This window comes from Nanorana parkeri, unplaced genomic scaffold (assembly GCF_000935625.1).
Source record: "Nanorana parkeri isolate BGI_ZX_2015 unplaced genomic scaffold, ASM93562v1 scaffold44, whole genome shotgun sequence".
Classification (NCBI taxonomy): domain Eukaryota; kingdom Metazoa; phylum Chordata; class Amphibia; order Anura; family Dicroglossidae; genus Nanorana; species Nanorana parkeri.
In genome coordinates, this window is record NW_017306312.1 from 2,926,322 (window position 1) to 2,949,084 (window position 22,763).

General features: G+C 41.5%; 1 protein-coding gene across 1 annotated transcript in view; it reads left to right on the forward strand.

The window, feature by feature from the left end:
• Positions 1-22,763, forward strand: part of SLC25A12 (solute carrier family 25 member 12) — a 104,268-nt gene that overhangs the window by 69,147 nt on the left and 12,358 nt on the right. Inside the window, exons 14-15 of the mRNA XM_018572574.1 lie at positions 14,565-14,705; positions 18,089-18,227. Of these exons, the coding sequence (XP_018428076.1) occupies positions 14,565-14,705; positions 18,089-18,227 (280 nt within the window). The remainder of the gene's footprint in view (positions 1-14,564; positions 14,706-18,088; positions 18,228-22,763) is intronic.

Below are 22,763 nucleotides of genomic sequence, written 5' to 3' on the forward strand. Positions count from 1 at the left end.
TAATGGTGCCTGTTCACACCTGAGTGTGATGTCGCTTGGAAAAGCACATGACCTATTTTCGGGCAGAATTGCACGTTTTTGCCTTGATACATTTCAATGGGAAAACCTGAAAAAACACAACGCATGTTTTCCCCATGATTTGCACTTAACAATTGATTTCTCCTAGTAACTAGGTTTCCATTGGCTAAAATAAACACACTCAAGATTGAAGATGTCTAAAAACCTGTAAAATATACAGGTGAAACTCGAATAATTAGAATATCGTGCAAAGTTCATTTATTTCACTAATGCAACTTAAAAGGTGAAACTAATATATGAGATAGACTCATTACATGCAAAGCAAGATAATTCAAGCCGTGGTTTGTCATAATTGTGATGATTATGGCTTACAGCTCATGAAAACCCCAAGAACCCCAAATCCACAACCTCAAAAAAGTAGATTATTACATGCAATCAATAAAACAAGGATTGTACATAGAACAATATCGGACCTCTGAAAAGTACAAGCATGCATATGTACTCAGTACTTGGTTTGGGCCCCTTTTGCAGCACTTACTGCAATTACTTTTGCACGATATTCTAATTATTCGAGTTTCACCTGTATATGTAAAAACACCCCAGAAATGCTTTAAAGTAGTGGTGCAGACTGCATGATTGTAGTAGCTTACTGACCCTCCCTTGAGTGACTAATTACTAAATGTCAGCATTTTTTTTACAGTAAAAATAGAGGAAGCTTGTAAAAATGTTAGAGCCCCATAAAAATAACTTCAAATGTGTATAAACCCAATGACTAAAATCTCACATAAGCTTTAATATATCAATGTCATTTCCAAAGTCATTTTGGACATTTTTTAATCTGCTTACATTAAAATAACACCTGGTGATCCTGCCATGAAGGTCCTTGTTTGGGCACTTCCTGTGATAGGGTGACAATGCTCTATCCATGTCTCCCAGTCGTTGTACTGCATTGTCACCTATGGAGACTACTTGGGTCGCGCCAACTCACATTGCTCAGTTGTTGCCATTAGGAAACTCATCTGATAAATGTATTGCAGCCATCTCTGGAGTCTGTGCATGTATACAGGAAGTTGCTGCAAAGAGGCTGCAAGATCAGCAGTGCTGATGTGTAGCAAAGGATAACAGAAAGGTGAAAACTGTATTCTATTTTTTAAAAAAATAACCATGTCATTGGTTTGTGATACACAGTGATTTAGCAATCTAGGGGCTTGTTCACACCGAATGCGGTGCGTTCCAGAGTGGTAGCTGCTGAAACGCACGGAATGCGGTGCTTTCCAGAGCGGTAACAAGCTCTATTTTTTGCGTTTGCAGTGGAACAGAACGCAGGCAAAGTTTTGCCACGCGTCCGATTGCACTGCAGACGAGGGGGGGTTGTGGGGTGGAAGCTGTGCCATTTAATTCAACGCACCGCCACGTCCCCTACCACCCCAGAAGGCAGGGGGAAGTTTTGTGAGGGATCGCGATGCGTTCCAGCACCTGCCGCTCTGGAACGCAGCGCATTCGGTGTGAACAAGCCCTAAATATTATAAACTTAAGGTTTTCATCCACATGTGACATCAATGGGTCTGTTCATACCTGTGCACTGTGCTACTTGTTGCCTGTGACATGAAACCCCCAAAAAGTGAATGAGCTTCTTTTGGGGCAGAATCATGTTTTTGGCCCCATAGACTTTAATGGGAGTGCCTGAAAAACGCATGTTTGGACTCCCCCATTAAAGGGCTCATTTCACCATCCGCAAAATGCACAGTGGCTGATGTGCCGATCCTGGCACATTGTAGTGTGTTATCTTCTTTTTTTTTTTTAGAACTTTATTGAAATGTCACAAGTGACATTTCATTCAGTTCTATAGGCATAGCAGGATGCAAGACGGTTGATCCGTGTAGCATCACGCTGCACTGAAAAAAAGTAAGGCATGTCGTACGTTGTGTTTTTTTTCAGCGCACACCGCTGCATTCCATTGCAGTTCATTGGTGTGAATGGTTCCCATCCGTGACAAGGCAATTTGCGTAGGGGCTGCGCTTGAAACATGGCCAGCGCAGTCCCAACGTATCTGGTGTGAATGGACCCCTAAAGTCTATGGGGCCAAAAACACACACGAGTCTGCTTCTGTGCTGCAAAAAAAAAGCCTCTAAATCGCCTGGCTGCGTTCATGGAAAAATTGACGACAAGGTTTGGCTGTTTGTATGCAGAATGCTGACCACCTAAAAGCAATATTCTCTGGTAAACAAGCTCCTCTTCCTTTAACATTGTATCATTGGGTGTTTGGAACTATTCAAACAAAAAGCTGTCATCTGCCGACCTATAGCTGTTGGGTTGCTTTTACTCGTAAGGGCGATGCTCTTTCTTGTATGTCACTTCCTTTGTTGGAGTCATACGAGAGATGTGTCCCTCTTACCATATGATCTTTAATGACTTCCAGTTGAGTGAAGCTGACATGTTGGGATTTAAGGAAGAAAAAAAAAAGCCTCTCCACACTTGGCACAGAGTTTCGGGGCAGGGAGGTTAATGACCCCTGCTGGCTTCTAATTCTGAGACAAATCCCCAGATGGCCTCCGAAGGAGGCTGTTTGTAGTCTCCTATGATTGGATCTGGCAGCCCAGTGCATACCTAGGCCTTCACCTGTCACTGCACAAAGTTTGCTTTCAGTTCTGTGTGAGAGACACTGTTGTGAAGAAAGTGAGAGCAATCAGTAAGAATAACATGTATCATAGACAGATATAGCAAGGCCTGTGTGTTCCTGCAGGACAGCGAGGTGCATCTCTGTGGTGTTTGTACAAGTCTGCACATATACAGTGTAACAAATTCTGCACAGACCTTATACATCTACCCGCATCTCCATATGATACTATTTACTATTGTTCTTAAAGTCTATCTCCAGGTTAAAAAACAATAACAAAAAACTACTCATGCAGTGGGGCTCCCCCTGCACTGCGAGGGTTAACTGCTCCTTAATGTCTAAGGGTACGGGGTGAAGCAGATTTACTTGCCTGATCCTCTGACATTCGGCATTCACCTTTCTCCCCTACGGCTATGGGCCCTGCATTGTACGTTATGATGGCATTGGGCCCCCAACTGCTGAAGCGGAGGGGGAGAAGAAGCTACGGGCACTGGTCTTGGAGCCATGGGAAGGAGGATCAGGTAAGTAAAACTCCTTTTACACAGCTCCCCCTAGACAAAAATTAGTGGCTAACCCTTGCAGTGCTGGGGTGGCCCCACTGCAGTTTTAAAGCAAAAGGTTTAATCTCTGGGCTTGAATAAAGATATTTAAGGAGATTTTAGTTGAACTAACATCCAGTAAACCAATATGTGGTCAGGCTGATTTTGGAGGAGTGGAAATTAAATAATCAAAAATCACCTCTGGGCTGATCTGACTAAATACAGATGTGATCGGTTACTATTGGCTCTATCACTATGAATGTACTTTATGCTCTTTGAATTGTTTTATTTGAACTCAAGTGCCCATATAAATCCTCCTGGCAAAGAAAATGTAATTGAGGGCCATGTTAATCCGATCTTCTTCTTTCCAGTAGTTTTTAGCATCCCTCCAGTGCTGGGTGCAGGTCTCCGATCCAGCACTGACTCCTCTGTCCTCCTCTTCTCTGAGGTCCCACGGTGTCTGTGCGGGTGCACGCTGTTCCATAGACTTACCTTGTGTGTCTCCTCGTCACCCGTCTGAACATCTGAAGTGCGCATGAATGCAGCTCTGTAATCAATATATACTTAATTGCTAACTTTTCCTTTCAGACAATGTTTCATGTTACACCCATATTTTAGAGTGTAACATGAAACATGGTCCATGCCTGCACATGTGTGTTGGCATGGCTGCCTGTTGCCTCCATCAGGAGTGCATGCAATGGGGTGACAACGTAGGAGAAGAATTGGGAGGCAGTTAACACTCGAACAGGATGTGCCTGAATAAGGTCCTTTATGGCAGAATTACCAGGTAAAGAAAAGTCATACAAGCGGAGCCTGCATCTCTCTATACGGCTGTTGCTTGGTAGTGTTCTTACTTGTTTCCTGAATCAGATCTCTGGAGGGTTTTTGCCAGTGGTTTCCAGGAATAAAAAAATTCATCTTGTTCTGCTGCAGATTTAATCATCAGCAAGTTAGTATTTTTTCCTCTTTTTAAACTGATGCTATCTGTTTACCTGTACCTGAGAAGAGAAACCTTCTAGCAAAGTTACATGTGGAAGCTGTGAACAATCAATTGATGAAGGACCAAGCAGTGCAGCCACTTAATTTTCCTCTAACAAAGTCCCATCACTGAGACAGAGGATGCTAATTCATCGCTGGAAGTGATGTTGATTGAGTCTTACAGATTTGATCAACTCTTTGTTCTTGAGATCATCACGGCGACATCTGTCCTGATATTATTAGCAGGGAATCTATATAAAATAAGTGCCAGCCTCTAATCGGATTTCTTGTGCTTGGGGAAAAAGGTCCAATTCAATTACGCGATGGGAACACTGTACAGACGTGCCCTGTAAGCGATGTACAGGTTATATCTCCTTGATCACCCGGCATGTCTCCGTTCTGTTACACTGTGGTTGAAGTTTAGTGGAAAATGCTTGCTACTGTGACCGGTGCTGAGCAGAAACTTCAAATCTTCCAGTAAGAGTACATGTAAAGACAAAGCTTTAGTTTTCCAGTTTTGTATAGGGGGGGGTTTAGAACCTCAGTCAGGTTTTCACTGCCATCCAGGGTTCCTTTAGGCCCCATTCACACAAGTTCACTGCAGTAAAACAACGGACTATAACAAGTTCCACTTCATGGTGGAATGTGGTTCCCTTTATTCTGAATACACCTTGACAACGGACACGCGAAGCCTTGCAAAAATAGTGCCTGTACATTTTTTTGGTGCATTCGGCAGCCCCCATCTTCTTTATCTTTGCATCTAAGCATCTATCCCTTCTGACAGTAAAAGGGTGGTATCTTCATCACCAGCCTTTATGCAGTCTGGCCTGTGCAATGAGGGTTTTTACTGTGGCAAGCTACAGTTTAGTAATGTACGGTATACTTGAATATTTGGACTAGTGCAAATACAAACGAAATCAACAAACTATAGTGTGATCTGGCCAATCAATAGAAGGATCACAGTAGAATAAATATAGTGACAGGGTTATTCACAAAAGGGTGAAGAGTTTGGAGAAGGCGGGAGAAGTAAACAATCTTCCAACCAACCAAAATAGCTTATTTGGAAAAATTCTCCAATTCAGCTCACTTTCCGGTTCAGCTATGTTGTCCTAGATTGTTCACTTCTGCCTTCTCCAAACTCTTCACCCTTTTGTGATTAGAACATACAGAAATACATTTGGGGCCCATTTACATTTATCCAGTTGCTTGGGTTGCGTTATGTCACATATTAACATGTGTTGTGTAAGACAGGCTATTTATTTGAATGGGAGGCCAACAAACTGAAAATTGGACAAGGAGCATGTTTTGTAGCACAGTGCACCATAAGTGTGTCACCATATGTGGCAGTGCAACACAGGTGCATTCTTATAGTTTAAGTGTATTGAAAATCAATGGCAGTGCACTACCTGTGTTGTGGCATCCACAACGTGTGTGTGTGTGTGAATAGGCCCACTGGTGAATGGGTGTAGTTAGTGGTAGAGGTGGTAGAGACCAGCATCCAATCGAAGTGAATGCTGTTGAGGCTCTTTTTATGGAGAATGGGTTACAAAATAAGCCATTGCCTGAAATCTGCCTTCTTCATCACTAATTACTGTCAGAACAGGCCACAAAATGTACTGCATCGCCAACAATTGTTGCTGTGATCTTCCTATTATGTCATATAAATAAGAATCACCAGCACATCGACTGTGATATACTGTAGCTTGGTCCTTTATTGATGTAAGTTCAGCATCACATCCATCACAAAGCAAGTAACGTTTTGGGACAATTTTGTGTTGTTTAGCTTGTGGTCTTGATGTGAACAACCCGAAATGCCATTGGTTTTATTATATGACCATCACACGCAGTTTAAACTTGGCTACATATAACTTGAATTTGATTTTTTTTTAAATTGGTGCACTTCTACAGTCCGTCAAAGAACATTAACTGCACAGATTGTACACCCCTATGGACATTGAGCTATGTCTTATAGAGCACCTGTCTGCTGCACTGAAGGGTGGTAATCGTGTGAACTGGATCCATGTTCTCGATTATTCCACCCATCTTGTCTCCAGTAAAGTATTCTGACAGTTAGTCAGCAAATGCCTGTGTGATGTGGCTGGTTTCCAGACGATTGATAGCTGCACCTAGAGGCAGGAAATGAGCCTATTTTCAGACAAAAGTTGTTCACTTCCTGAAATCATTTGTCAAATGCAGTATTCTAGAGGATTGTCTTTTGCTCAAAGACATCTGTTCAAGTCCTACCTCCGGCTACACAAAATTCAGTCATAAACAAAATATGTACCAAGAGAAATACATAGGCTGCTGTTGCTGACCTATCCCGAGAATGCTAGTTGCTTGGCTGATGGACTAGTCATGCTGCTTCCATATTTTTTGAGTTACTGACCTGGAACAAGTGCACAGAACCGGACAGTCAGAGGGCCTTCTCTGCTTGCTTGTTCCACATCAATGACTCAAAGAGCCCATTTAAAGCAAAGTGATAATCTCTTTATAGCCCACCCAAACCTACATGTTCTCACCTTAGCCACTCTGTTTGCTCCATTGACTTGACTGTGAAATACCCAATGGTTCCGGGTATGGAAAAACGTGTGAACACCTCCCATAATGCAGAGCTCTGTCTTGAGAGTCATGTGACAGGAAGCTGAAGTGCAAGCTCTGTGGTTAATCTGGTTTCAATGACTTTTTGTGAGGTCCAGATTAGAGGCAAACAAGGTCGTTCTTCATTACTGTTGCACTGTTTACCGGATAGACTTGGATAGCTTTGGCATTATTTAATTTTGCATGTTCGCATACATTACTTTTGCCCTCCCCAACTAAAGACTAAGGGGGTTATTCACTGAGCTGCCGAAAGCAGCCGAGTAAATAACCAAGCCAAAGTGAAGTGAGCCGAACGCTGTTTGGCTATTCACTTCAGCCTCGTACGGCTGATTTCAGACGTACATCGGCTGCCTTCCAGCTGAAGTGCAGAAGGACTTCGACTCAGCCAATCCAACATCTCACTCGCTGCCGTTTGCTCCTATTCCCTATTCTCATAGGGGCCGAACGAGAGTAAGTGAATAGCCGAATGCCACCAAGCTGCATTCGGCCTTGGCTAATTTCCGAGGTAGCGAGCAGAATAGAAAAAAGTTAAATGAATGAAAAAAAAAATGTTGACAAAAACAAAAAAATGTTGAAAATAGGAAAAACATTTTTTTAAAACAATGCACGCCGACCCGACCGCATTCGACAGACTCCCGCCGTGAAAGCTTGCTCCGCCCAACTGTTTTCTATTGGCCAGCACCAGTCTTTTAACAGGTCCCGGCCAATGAATAACAACTGAGTGGAGCTGGCCGTGACGTCACGTGATAGATGGACTTTAACGAATGCATGCATGGTAAACACTTTCTTCCCCGGGGTCCTGTGTTTGATTTCCATCAAGATGCCATTTCTATGGTATTTTTATGTTCTCATGTTTACAAATACAATTAGTTTATGAGCTGCTAATGCCAAGCTGGAATAGTGCTAACATCACAATGTCCATTTAGTTCATCTGAACTATCAGTCTTTAGTGCACAACTCTGCATGACTTTCATGGTGCTTCTGGGTATGGCTACAGCCTTTTTTCTACATGATGTTCTACTAAGAACCATGCTCAGTGATTGCAGTAAGTTAAGCTGGCCATGCATCAATAGCCTTGTAGTAGTTGTCCCTCTTTTGACCTGCGGCAGAGACCTGTATAAAATTAATAATTTTTTGTAGAAGTAAACCGCTTTGTAAATGTTTGGTTTTTGCCCTAATGTATGCACAGCATACTTGCAGATTAGGGCACATTCACCGTACATGTGTGCCCTTGTCCAGCGCGGTTGGAATTAGCTTCAGTGCTCATCTTTTATATTGTAAGCCGTCATGGGCAGGGCCCTCCTTACCATCTTGTCTTGAATTGTATTGTGACTGTAATGTCTTCCTTATATTGTAAAGCGCTGCGCAAACTATTGGCGCTATATAAATCCTGTATAATAATAATAATAATCTCTGTCCCCCATCACTACCATCTCTGTAGCTGACACTTTCTTGGTTCTGGAAAGTCCTCTTTGTGCATGTGCGCAGCATTTGCTTCCCGACACCCCTGGACCATTCACAAATTTTTTTAGATTCTGTGAATGGGCTGAATGTGTATACTGCACAGCACATACACCGTACAGTGCACACAGAAAATAGAAAATCCCTGGGGGAGAGATTTTGTTTAGGCAGAGGAGACTTTGCATGTCTTTTCTGCCAGAGATCCCTACCTCCCAGCATTTTTTTTTTCTTTATTGATTTTACTCCCGCTTTAACTACAAAAAGTGTTACATTACCCAAACAGTTTTATCCCACCACTAAATTTGTGCAACTATTAAAAAAATTAGGGTGAAAAAAAGGCTTGTGGGTTTAACCAATCCTATTTAGCATACCAATTCTGCATAATTAGGGGTGTGTCCTAGATACTATGTGCTACAAGGTGTCCCACTTTTTCCATTTTAGAAATTTGGGAGGTATGATCAAATGAAAAATAACTAGAATAACTGTTCAGCATTATGCATATGCTTCTTTGGCTGTTGTATGCATCCAGGTCACTGTAAGAATGAAGTAATGCTGCCCCCACAGGCAGGACCTGGAATGACAGGTCTGCAGCTGTCAAATATTTAGCTGGCTCAGGAGTGTGTAGGTTGTAAGTAGGAAGCTCAGCTTGAGCGTTCATTGGGGCAGCCTAATGTTTGGAGGATTTGCCTTGGGTGGAATTGGAAAGGGCAATAGGTCTAATGTGCAGGGTCACATATTTACAGCCTGCAGCAGGAAAGTGGCACGGGGTGCTGTCTGCCGGATGTCAGTGTGCGTATTTTTTCTATGCCCAGCTCTTTCAGTTTTTCATCTGCTTAATTGTTCTTTGTGGGATTTTTCCCCCGTTTGCTTGACACGGAGGTTAAACAGATGACTTGTACTATTCACATTGATGCTCTGGATAATGAGTATTTACTGTGTAATTTGTCAACAGGTCTGTAGGTGTTTGTTACTGAGCTTTGCAGAACCTAGTGTGCTATGCAATACAAAATGAACACTGTTCTCATTGCTCTAAAAGCATGTGTATGTGTACCAAACCTAAAACATTTTACGTATTTCATTCATATGTAACTGCTAGTCTAGAACTTCAAATGTCAACTTTAGCAAGATGTGACATTTAAAGGAACAGTCCTTATTTTCTATTTCCCTCAGATGATCAAAAAGATATTGGGTAATCCTAATTAAGATGAATTATTGATATGTTAAATATTTTACGCACTGTATACGCAGTGGGGTTGATTTACTTAGAGAGTAGACACTGTTCACCTAGCAAAGTGAATGTTCAGTGATCGTGTTAAAAAAGTGCCACTGTGCTCACTTAAGTAAACCAATCGCGCGCGCGTGTGTGTGTGTGTTACATAGTTACATAGTATTTGGGGTTGAATAAAGACACATGATAGAGCAGTTCTAGTCCTGTCCTTTAGCATATGTTTCTGCATAACTGGTCCTAACTTGGCTTAGGCTATTATGACAATGTGTAAATATGCTTATGTGATGGCTGATGATGGGAAAAAAATATGTCTAATAGCTATACAAGCAAAGGGGGCCTCTTTGCTGCTGATGCCTTTAGGCACAGGTCGGTGGTGCCTAATTGTAAATATGGTCCTGCTGGTATCCAGCTCTTCTGGTTACCCTCATACACTGTATAAAATGGTGGCTTGTAACTTTAAGGACTTATTCACATCAGGTGCATTAGGCTGCATTGATCAACGGAGGCTTAGTGCAAGGACACTCTAGAAACTATTGCTGTCTATGTTCCCCATTCACACCACATTAGACCGTTGGAGTGCAGTGAGGGAAAATGTAGGCATGCTACACTTTATATGCAGCACATTGCAGAAAAATGTGTGTCAATGCAATGTGTATATCAAAATGAAAAAAGAAAGATGTTAGCATTGTAATCCCTAATGTGACCTGTACAGGAAGAAAAAACGCATGTCGGTGTGCATGCATTTTCTGTATGTATTTATGTGTGAGTGAGCCCCTACTGGTTTTTCTGAAAAAAATGCTCGTCTGAAATCAAGATGACTATCACCTAGAGAGTATAAAAAAGGTTCTCCTTTAGATTGGTGCAGCACGAAAGAGCTAAATTTTACTTCAGTTGTTATATATCTTATTAGAAGAATAAAGTATATTGTCCATGAACTTTGACACTATAGAGCACAGTCAACTGTATTTTGAATCATGTTCTACCTATTGCTTTAAGACTGCAAAAAATGTATTTTTGTAACACAGTAGCAGAATCTTGGACCCCCAGAATGTCTCCCCCCCCCTCCCCCCCAGTCTTCTGACCTAGAATATACTGTAATTTTTATTATCCCTAGATGACATGGTATTTTGGTAGATACAATGATGATAAATCCTCGTGTAAACGGAGTGCTTACAAAACTGCAGCATCAGTCAAAGGGAAAAGGTGTAGAATTGAAGAGCCCGAGACCTCTAAAATTGTATAAAGGGCACCCAGTCGAGTAAAATTGATCTGTCAGAAGATCTGAATGAGATCTGGATTTGTCCTGGAATACATTGTGATGAAAAGTTAACAGGAATAGAAAGACAAATATATGTCTGTTTTTTGAAGAACAGATAAATAAAACATCCTATGTCGTGTGTGTAATAAATATATATATGTGTGTGTGTGTGCGTGTTGGAGGTCTTCAAACATGGGCACTTCGTGTACACTCCTGAAATACGCACAAAAGTGCACACACACAGAGTGCGCTTGTGGTGCCATTACTAGTTAATTGCACCCCAAACACAGCCAAGCAAGTGTTTTCTTTCCCCCCTGCATATATATGCGTGCGTGCGCACGAACACATGGGAAAAAAAATTAGGAATGCATGTTGCAGAATTTGCAACATGTACCACTTTCCTGCGTTTTGGGTGCATCCAGGGACCCATTGAAATAAATGGGGATGCGCACCAAACGTGGTAAACAAATATATATAATATTTTATTCGGTTTCCATCTATGTTAAAAGTGTATGGAAAGGCATTTTTTTTTTTTTCGTTTTGGGTAGAATGGGGTAGGTTTAGACCCCCTCAGATTTTTATTGCCATCTGCGCCCTAACTGGGGAAATTAACCTCCTCCATGACTATTGTCACCGAAAAAATTTCTCTAAGATGGGAATTCTGTTCATCTTATTATGTAAAGAAAAAAAAGTAAAGAAAATATACCCCAGCAGGACACAGACATAAAATAATTAACTTGATAGACGTTTTATCACTTCACTACTTCATCCAAAACTGAAAAAAAATAATGTTTCATACAGATATTCTCATACAGTGAACAACGGGGACTGTGGTGATAGTGTTATAGTGATAGTGTTATAGTGATATATGTATACAGAAACAGAGAGAAATACAGTAAACTCCCCGTTATCCGGCATCCACGTGGATTGGTAGACTGCTTGCTTGAGAGTTACTATTAAAATTAGGTCTAAATAATGCCATACCCCATACTATACCATATCATAACATAAACTCTGTATGGACTTCATAATAATACTGAAATGCAGTAATCAAAAGCAAATCAAGACAAATAGACACACACTAATTTCCAGTGTAATACATGCCGCAGATCAGCAGAACAGTGAATACACAGGGGATTTTTTTTTCTGGATAGTTGAATACCGGATAGCAGGGAGTTTACTGTATATTTCAATGTAAAACACTATAGGTAGAAATGTATAAGATGGGTAGGATGGTATAAGTTAGTTCAGTTTGAAGAGTGACATAAATGTTGTCAGTGGTCCCTTGACCAGGGTGAAGCCAGAATTGTCTGTCTTACTCAACCATTGCGTCATCCACGACTCCTCTTAATTGCAATGATGTCATACAAACACATCCCTCTTGAAGTTTGCTCAAGCCATTTTTTAGCCCTTTAATCTCACGTACACTGGAGACTTTGGAGAATTAGGTAGATGGCAGATAGGAAAATTGCTTGGAAAAAAAAAAGTATTTTCTGAGTGTAGTGAAAGTTCTTTTGTCCGAAGCTCTGGAGATGATATTGGATTTCTAATAACATGGGGAAAAGTGCCATTGTGATTGAATCCACCACTTTTGTCCAGAGAGACTGTGTAGAAAGTTTAATATAGGTTGTGCTGAATTAAAATGTACATAGATAAACAAAGAACAAAAGCCCATTTGTATATAAGAAGTAGCTTGAGGACAATATATTGACCTCTAGAGGTCACAAATGTGTCTACTCCACTCCAGCTTTAATGACTGATAAATCGACTTTTTTACCTTCTACCAACCTGGGAGGACACTTATTTTAGCATTTTCATTCATTCTCTTTTTTTTTTTATTATCTATCTGTAACTGCGGTGCATCAGGGTTAGCTGTAATCTTGCTTTTCTGTGAAGTCTCCATTCCAGGCCTGGAACTAGTGAACATCAAATAAACTTCAAAAAGCACAAAGTCATTAATTTAATTTGCTTCTTTCTCTGTAGTAATGACTGCAGCATCCAAAGGTCCTTGAGATTAATTGAACTCTTGAACTGCGCTGATTTGTAAAAACTAATTTTCAATCCCCATGTGCAACGATGTCGTTGATGTACTAAGTCCAGATATCCTTTCTGTTCTGGGAGTTAGGAATATCCTAGAATACTTTGGATCACGAGCCATAAGGTTTGTGCGCTGCTGTCACTTGTAATTTCCCAATAATTGTAAAGGACCACAGAATTTTACAAAGAAATAAACACAAATAAGTAACTTGTGCCTTTTATGTAAGTTAATGTTCCAGTGCTGTTATTGAGCATGCAATGCTGTACATTGTAATCAATTGTGCCATGTACTTATGTGCTACGTGTTTTATATTATCTGCCAGTTTAGGCTGGGTAGAGGCCGAATGTAGTGTATTACCAGATTTTGTGTACAACACGTCAGTTGCTTAGTATTGCACTCCATACCAATTTTATTTCTGTAAACGTATACAATAGTCTAATATATATATCTGTGCAAAAGTTTTAGGCAAGTCTGAAAAATGTTGCAAAGGAAGAATGAATTCAGAAATAAATGTATTTTATAGTTTTATTTTTTATCAATTAACAAAGTGGAAAGTAAATGAACAGAATGGAAATCCAAATCAAATCAATATTTGGTGTGACCACCCTTTGCCTTCAAAACAGCCTCAATTCTTCTAGGTACACTTGCACACAGTTTTTGAAGGAACTCGGCAGGTAGGTTATTCCAAACATCTGGGAGAACTAAGCACAGATCTTCTGTGGATGTCGGCTGCCTCAAATCCTTCTGTCTCTTCATGTAATCCCAGACAGACTCCATGATGTTGAGATCAGGGCTCTGTGGGGGCCAAACCATCACTTCCAGGACTCCATGTTATTCTTTACACTGAAGATCGTTCTTAATGACATTGGCTGTATGTTTGGGTTCATTATCCTGCTGCAGAATACATTTGGGGTCAATCATAGGCCTCCCTGATTGTATGGCATGATGGATAAGTATCTGCTTGTATTTCTCAGCATTGAGGACACCATTGATCCTGACCAAATCTCCAACTCCATTGGCAGAATTGCAGCCCCAGACTTGCAAGGAACCTCCAACATGGTTCACTGTTGCTGCAGACACTCATTATTGTACCGCTCTCCAACCCTTCAGCAAACAAACTGCCTCCTGCTACAGCCAAATATTTAAAATTTTGACTCGTCAGTCCAGAGCACCTGCTGACATTTTTCTGCACCCAAGTTCCTATGTTTTCATGCACATTTGAGTTGCTTAGCCTTGTTTCCACGTTGGAGGTATGGCTTTTTGGTCGTGAGGCCACAGAAAAGTGGCAGCAGGAGCTCTGGACTGATGTCACCGGAGCAGTGTCCCCTTTGGAGGTCCTCAGCTGTCCCCATTAAAATATCCTCACCTCTTGTTCAGGTGACAACTGTAAAATGTTGGCTTTCCAAAACTTCCTGTCCAAATGATAATGGTCACTAGGATGAATATAGGAAGTGACTCTTCCCAGCAGGGAAACAAATAGTTGTCACTGGAACAGGCGTCCCCTTTGGAAAATTTCCCCTAACCACCTATTGTGGTGACAACTCTAAAATTTTGGATTTCGTACAACTTTCTGTCTTGGGTGAGTTCAATGGTCACCAGAATAAATAGAGAGGGTAAATCTACCCAGGAGGGGCATAGACAGCAATAAAAGCTTAACTAGAACTAGAAAAAAAAAGCTTTGGCTACACATACATTATAATTTATTTTCCGATTATCCTTGAAATAACTAATGCACAGTAGTTAGAGACATTTTGTTTCCTGTTATACAGTTGTTGCATTTACCTTTCAGTCCGGTAAAAGCTCTGATGATATTGTCTATTTGTGTGCAGGCAGGAGGCTCCCAAGTCGTTTTCACAAACCCGCTGGAGATTGTCAAGATTCGCTTGCAGGTCGCAGGAGAAATTACCACAGGCGCCAGAGTCAGCGCCCTCACTGTGCTCAGAGATTTGGGTTTCTTTGGTCTTTATAAGGTGAGTTCTGAAGATAATATATGTTCTTAAAGCTGAACGCCAGGATACCTTTGCAGTGAAGCCCCCCATCCCTGCATTACAAGGGTTAACTACTCATTGAGTCTAGGGGTAGAGGAATAATCTGTAATACCTCTCTCCGAAGCACTGGGTTGTGTTCGGGCATTTTGGTGTCCTCACGTACAATGCAGGACTGCTAGTCCTGAATTGTACAAGATGACGGCTCAAGTGCAACAGCTGACCGGAACGCCGAAGATGCTTTTGAGAGGCTGGTCACACAGCGTGGGGGAACCCTGCCAGAGGAATAATCTAAGTATTACAACTTATCCCTCTACTGCTAGACTTAAGTGTGATTGGGGGAACACTGCAGCTTTAAAGTGAAGTTCTGGCAAAATATCTAAATCTAAAGTTGAAATGCATGCATCTGAACTCTTTTTACTATGCGAATCTAATAATTGGAGCTCCTGTGGTGTAGCTTCATGTGTTTTTTTTCCACATCTAGTCTGCTTATAGAACTGTCAGTGAACATCACCCAACTAGTTAAGTCCTCCCTATGTTCTCACTTACAGTACCCCCCTCAACTTACAGAGATACGGATCAATTGCACCCTGTAGGGCTGCAGTGCACATGCACTAAGTTGAAGAAGGTGTCTTTAGCAGCTTCAGAAGATCAATATTTATTTTTTAGTTTGATAGAACAGAGAGGTCCTGGTGCTCATGGAGTCATCCCTGAAGAAATTATATAACTTTGCTGTGTCCTCAACCAGGTTAGGCACCAAAGTGACACCTGGGATTTTTCTTATATGGGGATTCTGGACAGGGAGCCAGTTGTGTATTAGAAACACTTCTTCTCTCCCTTCAGCCTTCCTTTTAGGTAAAAATATATTTTGTTCTGATATTGTCAAGAAATAATTACATATCTACTTTTATTGAATCCATGTTAACCATGTCATAAATGATTTAGCAGCTCTTTAAATCCATACAGATATATGCATATGACCACTATAACATCCCTCCTGGTTTGTATAGCGGATTGAAGGGTAAAAGATCTAAATTTTGTTTTTAAAGGGAGTAAAAAAAACCTTGAGATACATGATGATGATGTATGCCCCCCTGACACCTGCATGGACCAAATTGGCCACTATTAATCCTGATAGCTTTCATGTGTCCTGGGGTCGACGGGCCGATTCCACCTTATTATTTCAGCTGCTGCCTGCATGACCATCCCACATATGCCATACGTGTCTGCATGCTGTCAAGTAACCACACTACATGCATCACGTATTGGAACATGGGTTGTGGAGAGGCAAAAGTGCAGTTTCCTGTATAATCTGTAATTCATGTTTTTCTCTGCCCGTCTCCCAGAAAATATATAAAAGCTTTTGTTTACACTATATTTCGCCTATAATTCTTTCTAACAGAGGAACCGTTAGGATCTCCAAATATAACCTATTCAAATTGTTATATTTGTTTCTAAAGCTGGGAGTGTAGCTAATGGCCTCATTCAGATAGTTAGTTAGAATTATGTTTTCATCTTTCCCACTCTTGCTTTAAGATCACAATCACAATCCATCCCTACCATTGTATCATTATGGTTGGCACAGGACAGAAGGCTCCTGTTGGTTCAAGGAATCAGATCTTTTTAGGGATGCTGAGAAGTGGAAGTGTTCATAATTGGCTCCAGTTATTTACAAAAAAAATAATATGAGTGGTTAGTAGAGCCGTTGGGACCAATAAACAGGTACGAAATATGTCACCAGGACACCTGTAATACTTTATCCAAAAGAAACACCTTTATTGAAGTTTATTGAGCAATTTTAAGAGGCAAAGATTTAGAACCTTGCAGGGTTTCTTCGTCATGGAAATTAGTCTATTGGTCACTAATTGCCTGCTGAAAGGACCCTGCAAGGTTCTGAAATGTTCCTTCTTAAAATTGCTGAATAAACATCAATAAAGGTGTTTCTTTTGAATAAAGAATTACAGGTGTGCTGGTGACATACTTCTTGCTTGGGTAGAATGTGGCACCATCCACACGTCAATACAGCACCCATAAAGATGGGGTCAGTTTGGTGTTCGGTGGGGAAATCTGTATGGACCTAATCAACCAGAATTGTTTTTTTAATAAAGGATAACATTTCTGTATGTGTTTTTAGGTGACAAGTATTGTTTCTGAAAGGTCTGCCTATTTGTAATGCTGCAATTAGGAATGCCCTACATTGTAGGTAATCTGTTCCATTTTTACCTTTTTATTTCCTCTTCACTTTTCAATGTTTTCTCATTTGGAGAAAGTTAAAGGTGATTTTAGAGTAATGTGTAGAATAATGAAGAATCAGCAAGAGCTTAATTTTCAGCTCTATGGCAACTGGCCCTGAAAGTTTGAATCGGATTGGTGGCTGTGGAGAAATATGCCAGTTCTCCAAGCCCGGTCATAGACAGGTAGATATCTCATTGAGAACAATTACCTTTTCAAGCAGGATAAAATGATTGGTTCTACCAAAAATTATCCAGCAAGTTTGAAAACCTGGTTTGGCTGTCAATGTGGAAAAGCCGTTTTATCATTCATTAGATGTAGCTGAGAATGTTCAATCCTCCCCTGGGGATTGCATTGGGCACTCAGATCAAGTCAGTTTAGACTGTTTATGGCCTGCATTCATTTTCTTCACATAAATGTTGCCTGTAGTTAGGTTTATGCCATGTACCCAGTTTAAATCAAAGGCAACTTCAGAGAAACAAGTTAAACATGTCCCTAGAATCCATGTGCGTGTTCAGCTTAAAGCGCTAAACTAAATTTAAACAGGTCAACTGATGGTGACACCAGTGGAACAGGTCTGCATAGTGTGTGTTGAAATGGCCACTTGTAGTCTCCATCAGAAGCCAATAAGACAGGGTGACAACACAGGAGCACAATGAGACCCGGTGAAGACCTGAGCGATCCGGGATCACTCGTCCCGGCATCATGCGGTCCTGCACAATTACACCATGTACCTTTTTTGTGATACACTATGCGCGGCTGTTTTAGTGGGAAACTGCGCGATCTGCCTGGCGCGAAAATAATGGCACACACAGTGCGATCGTCTGTGAAGGGCGACTCCGGGACCATAAGGCAATCCGCTCGGTATCGTGTACGATTGACGCACGGTCACAGATCACCTAGGTGTGCACCGGGCCCTGAGGAGACAAGGACAGAGCATTGTCAATCTTTTAACGGGAAACACCTGAACAAGTACCTTCAGGACAAGATCATCATGTATTATATTATTGTAAGCAGCATTTAAGTATATTAAAAATTACTTTTTAAATTTCATGACCATGTTGAAGCTTATATGAGATTTTAGTGATTGGGTTTACATATACATTAACATATGTGAATTATCACCATTGCCATAGGGTGCCAAAGCTTGTTTTCTACGGGACATCCCCTTCTCGGCCATCTACTTTCCTGTCTATGCGCACTTCAAGTCTTTGTTTGCTGATGAAAAGGGCCACGTAGGAGCCTTACAACTGCTGACCGCTGGTGCCATTGCAGGTAAGGCCCTACTTTTTAGATGTCTGTGCCTTCTCCCATCCTCACGCCAGATAACTCTGTTGTTGTTATTTTTATAGAACATCAAAATTGTTCTCATCAGCCCGTTTATACAAAAGCAGTATCAGTCACCAGTGAGGAGCAGTAAACATATGCTCGCGGTGGGTGATGTCGTTGTTTTAATGAGCGCTAATTGCATTAGCATAACTGGTGTAAACAGCCTAATGTCGTTCAGTGACTTAGGGCGGCATTATAGGTGTCCATCTGTGTAAGGTTTCTGTCAAGTGCTGGCACTGTAAAGGAGAGATCTGAGCAAAGTATTTTAATAGAGAAAAATGTTTACTACTTTAACTCTCAACAGATAACATTTCTTTATAACCTCATATGATTATTTCTGCACTTGAATCAGCTGGCATCATATTGGTTTTTTAATAAGGTTTGGTTATGTGATCTACTAGATTGTAAGCTCCCATGAGCAGGGCCCTCCTAACCCTCAGGTATTGAAATTGTATTGTAACTTTACTGACTCCCTCCCTTTTGTAAAGCGCAGCGCCAACTGCCAGCACTATATAAATGCTGTATATTATTAATATTGTGGTACGCTCTGAGCCATTCCATACCATTTCCTGTTCATCTTACTGGCCTTCCTGGCCATTGATACTTCCATTTTCATCTCCCGTTAGCTACTCCAATAGTACTTTCACCACCTGTCTAGACAGAGGAACCAGTAGATGATGATTCTCTGATGGAGGAATCATTGTAAAGGCCAACACAGATGGGTGTAATTTCATTTGCTGTCTTGTGCGGTTGCCTACACAAGCACTTTTGGTATAGTCTATAGATTGTTCTGTCAGTACTCAAATAGGACATGAATGCACATAGATTTAAAGCCCAGGTGAAGTCACAGAAAAATATATTCTGTCATATAGATTTTACGGTGAGTAGATAGATATAGTCTCCCCTCTACTTTCCTGTTATGCCAGCTGTGTAGGGTATCTGCATATTACTGTGCAGTTTAGTAGACACCAGAATTACCCCCACTGCACTCTGTATTGTGACAGAATTGATCAGACACACCCCAGTTCCCTTGTCTGCAATACAAGTCTGTGTAAGGACACTTGAGGGGTGTGGCTGTGACTCAGTTCTGCCTGCACAGGGCACTGCAGTGTGAGAGCTGGAAGCAGCAATTTCATGGACAGAAAAAGTCCTATTAAAGCAACTGTGTCAGAAAAAATTATCCAAACAATGGAATGCAAGAGAAAAGCTATTATACACACCTTCCCAGTGACCCAAGTCTTCTACCTCCCCTCCAATCCAGTGCTTTAGCCACAGTCAGTCCTTGTCACTTCTGGGAGAGCAGGATATCTGTAATACCCAGCGTGTGATGTGGTTTAATCCTCCAACCTCTATGTCACTACAGGACACAGCAGAGACTGGCTAAAGCTGCAGTTCTGGAACAGAGAGGAGGAGGAGGTAGAAGACTTGTGCTGCCAGAAGAGCTCTTCTCTTACAGGGGATCTTCATTTGTAATATTATTTAGCCTGATAAATAATAGGAGGTGCAAGACTTTTGCAAACAATGGGTGCCAACATTTCTAGTACTTGGCCATTGCTGTTAAAGGAGAACTATGGGGTCAGTGTTTTTCACCATAGTTCTCCTTAGGGTAACGGGAGGACACAAACTAGCATCCTCCCGTTACCCTAAGCTCAGTATACCGCGAGCTACAGCTCGCGGTATACTGACACGCCGGAGCGGATCCCGACGTAGATGACGGGATCCGCCCAGCTGCGTGAGTGACAGCTGGCTCTGCCTCTCCAGAGGCAGAGCCAGCTGTACCCGCCCCTCCCCCGTCCGTTCCGCCAGTCAGCGCTGGCAGATCGGAGCGGGGAGAGGAGAATCCAGCCCTCCCCCTGTCACGGCAGAGAGCCGTGACAGGATCGAGAGGTGAGCGTACCTGGTATGTGTTCGCTCACCTCCCGATCTACTGAGCCGACCTGTGACAGTCTCATTGTCTCAGGTTGGCTAGAACTATGAGGTGAGTGGAAATCACTCATCTCATAGTTCTCCTTTACGAATTCAGAGATTTAAGTAACAAAGTTAGCATGATTGACATTGCTAGTCCTTTCACTTATGGCTGTTGGTTTGGTCCACTAAATGTCTAGAGAGTGTAGATGACACATCCAGTAAAATGGCAGTAGTGATGCATGTAGTAGTGCATGTAGTCATGCGAATATTGATTGTAGGAGTTTTTTTCCTCAGTATGTTTTATTCAACTCGCGTGGATTTAAGATGACTTTAAAATTGTGAAAAAGTCCTTGCAGCAGAAGCAAACTGAACTTTGTTCTAATTGTATTCAACGCGTACATTTTTGAACAATGTAGAATAGTCCCAGTACAGAAGGCTTTGTCTATATGTGCATTCTGTTCTAAATGTATCATCGCTGTCCCCTTTCGTCTCTGATATAAAAGAATCTCCTTCATGGCTTGTAGAAAATGAGATTATTTTATTTGTCATCCTCCTGCCATATGTCACACAGTGTTTTCCAGGAATCTAAGTGACATATATGAGGAGGCTGAAGGGAAATAGGTGGTGTAGACAGCAGTCTGTACTCTCATATAAACCACATTGTGCTCGTGTCCTGAAACATCCTGACTCCTGGGCACAGCAGGGCAAAAGCCACCTCATGCTCGGGGCCACGCTCTTGGCAGGATGCTGCAGCTCTGCTTCCTGCTGACCGGCCATAGAGGTGGCATTGTAATTCTCCTCGGCAAAGCCTCCTATTCATATGCCTTTCAGCAGTACAAACTGGAGGCTTCTCCAGCTCTAGTTAAAGAATAACTTCAAGCAATAGCACATTCTGTCTGTAAACTGCTATCCAGGAAACACTGTAACTGTGCTACAATCTGCTCAATTTCATTTTATATAATCTATTACATTTTTTTTACTGGGCTTCTAGGTGGGCCTGCAGTCTCTTTTCACATGACTCAGTGCAGCCTTCTTCTGATGTTCCAGTGTGTGGATGAGGCTGCAAAAGGCTTATAAAGAGGGCAATACTGAGGCCCTGGGGTACATTGGCCAGTGTTTTCAGTTTTATAGTCAAGTGCATTAAGAATATTAGAACATCGGCAACTATAGCACTCTAGTTAGAAAGATAGCAAGGTGTAGAAAATGGATGCCAAGTTTAAGGCTGACTTCACAGCTTTCCACACCTATTTTCATGTGGTCTTATGTTCCATTTCAACACTCATACATTATTATGCGCTGCCATCCTCAATGCACTCAACATAACTCACTGATGTGAACTAACGCCATTGAAAAAAAATGGCTAACCTGCGTATGTGGGTTGACATGTTTTAAAGGGTAATTCCACTTTCCCAGGCGAATTTGGGAAAATGGAATTACTGCCACCAATGCTCTTACCTTTTAAACGAACGCTCCTTCCTCTCCACGGTTGCCAGTGTACTATGCACTCAGTATTACAAATTCTGCACTCATTGGTCACCACTGTCGCATTGCTTCGAAAAATTTGCTTTTTATTGTCTTATTGGTCAGTGCGGTCAGAAGCTCTTCTCACTGGTTAGCACGGAGAGGTGAGTACTGATAGTACACCGGCAGCAGCGGAGGGGAAGGAGCCTTCAGTTAAATGAGAGAGCAGCGGCAAGAGGGAGAAGGGGCGGATTGGTGGTGGTTATTCAATTTTTCCCAAGTTCGCCATGGAAAGTGGAATTACCCTTTAAATGTATATGTGTAGATGAACCCATTATGCAGGTAGATTGTTTGTTTGTATTTTGGGAAATATTGTAGATGCCAAATTTTCATGTTTGACTGGAGTGTGATTTTTAATTGTCCGAGAGGCATGATAAACTACAAGTGTACCTTTTGGATATGAGGTGAACTGATCTTCCAGTCAAGTTTGGGTTGCAAACGTTTTCTCATACCAGTCCAGTGAAACTTTTGTCACTGGGACAGCAAGCGAGTGAAAATCTCTCTAATGAAGCCCCAGATAGCAGAAGAAAAACAACTTGGGTTCCAATCCTTCCCCATTCTATCCCAAAAAAACTAAAAAACTTTTGGCTAGATTTGTACTTTAAGGAACTATAAATTCCAGCATACCCTCCATTTGGATGCAGGGCTGGTGGGATCTATAATCCTTCAACAATGGTAGGATACGCATGGGTTACTTAACTGGATCCATCATCATAAATCTCTCCTTACGGATTGAGCGTAGATAAGCTGTTCACAACTCCTATAAATGTGACACAAGCGTGTTAATCAATTTATGTCTTCATTATGCACACTTTGCTTAATGCCTGGTGTGTGTGTATGTGTAGCTATCGTAACAAGCGTGTCATTGGTGTCCCAGAACTAGATCTACCGACACATGGATTGTGTCACTGAAGAGCGTGCCAGATTAGTACATTTGTCAGCAGCTGGGAGTTTTAATCTTTATAAAAATAAACCCTTTTCTCGGTATTGATTGAACCATGAACTATTCTATTCTAATTATTCTTTTTTTTTTGTAAATGACATTTAAGCTGT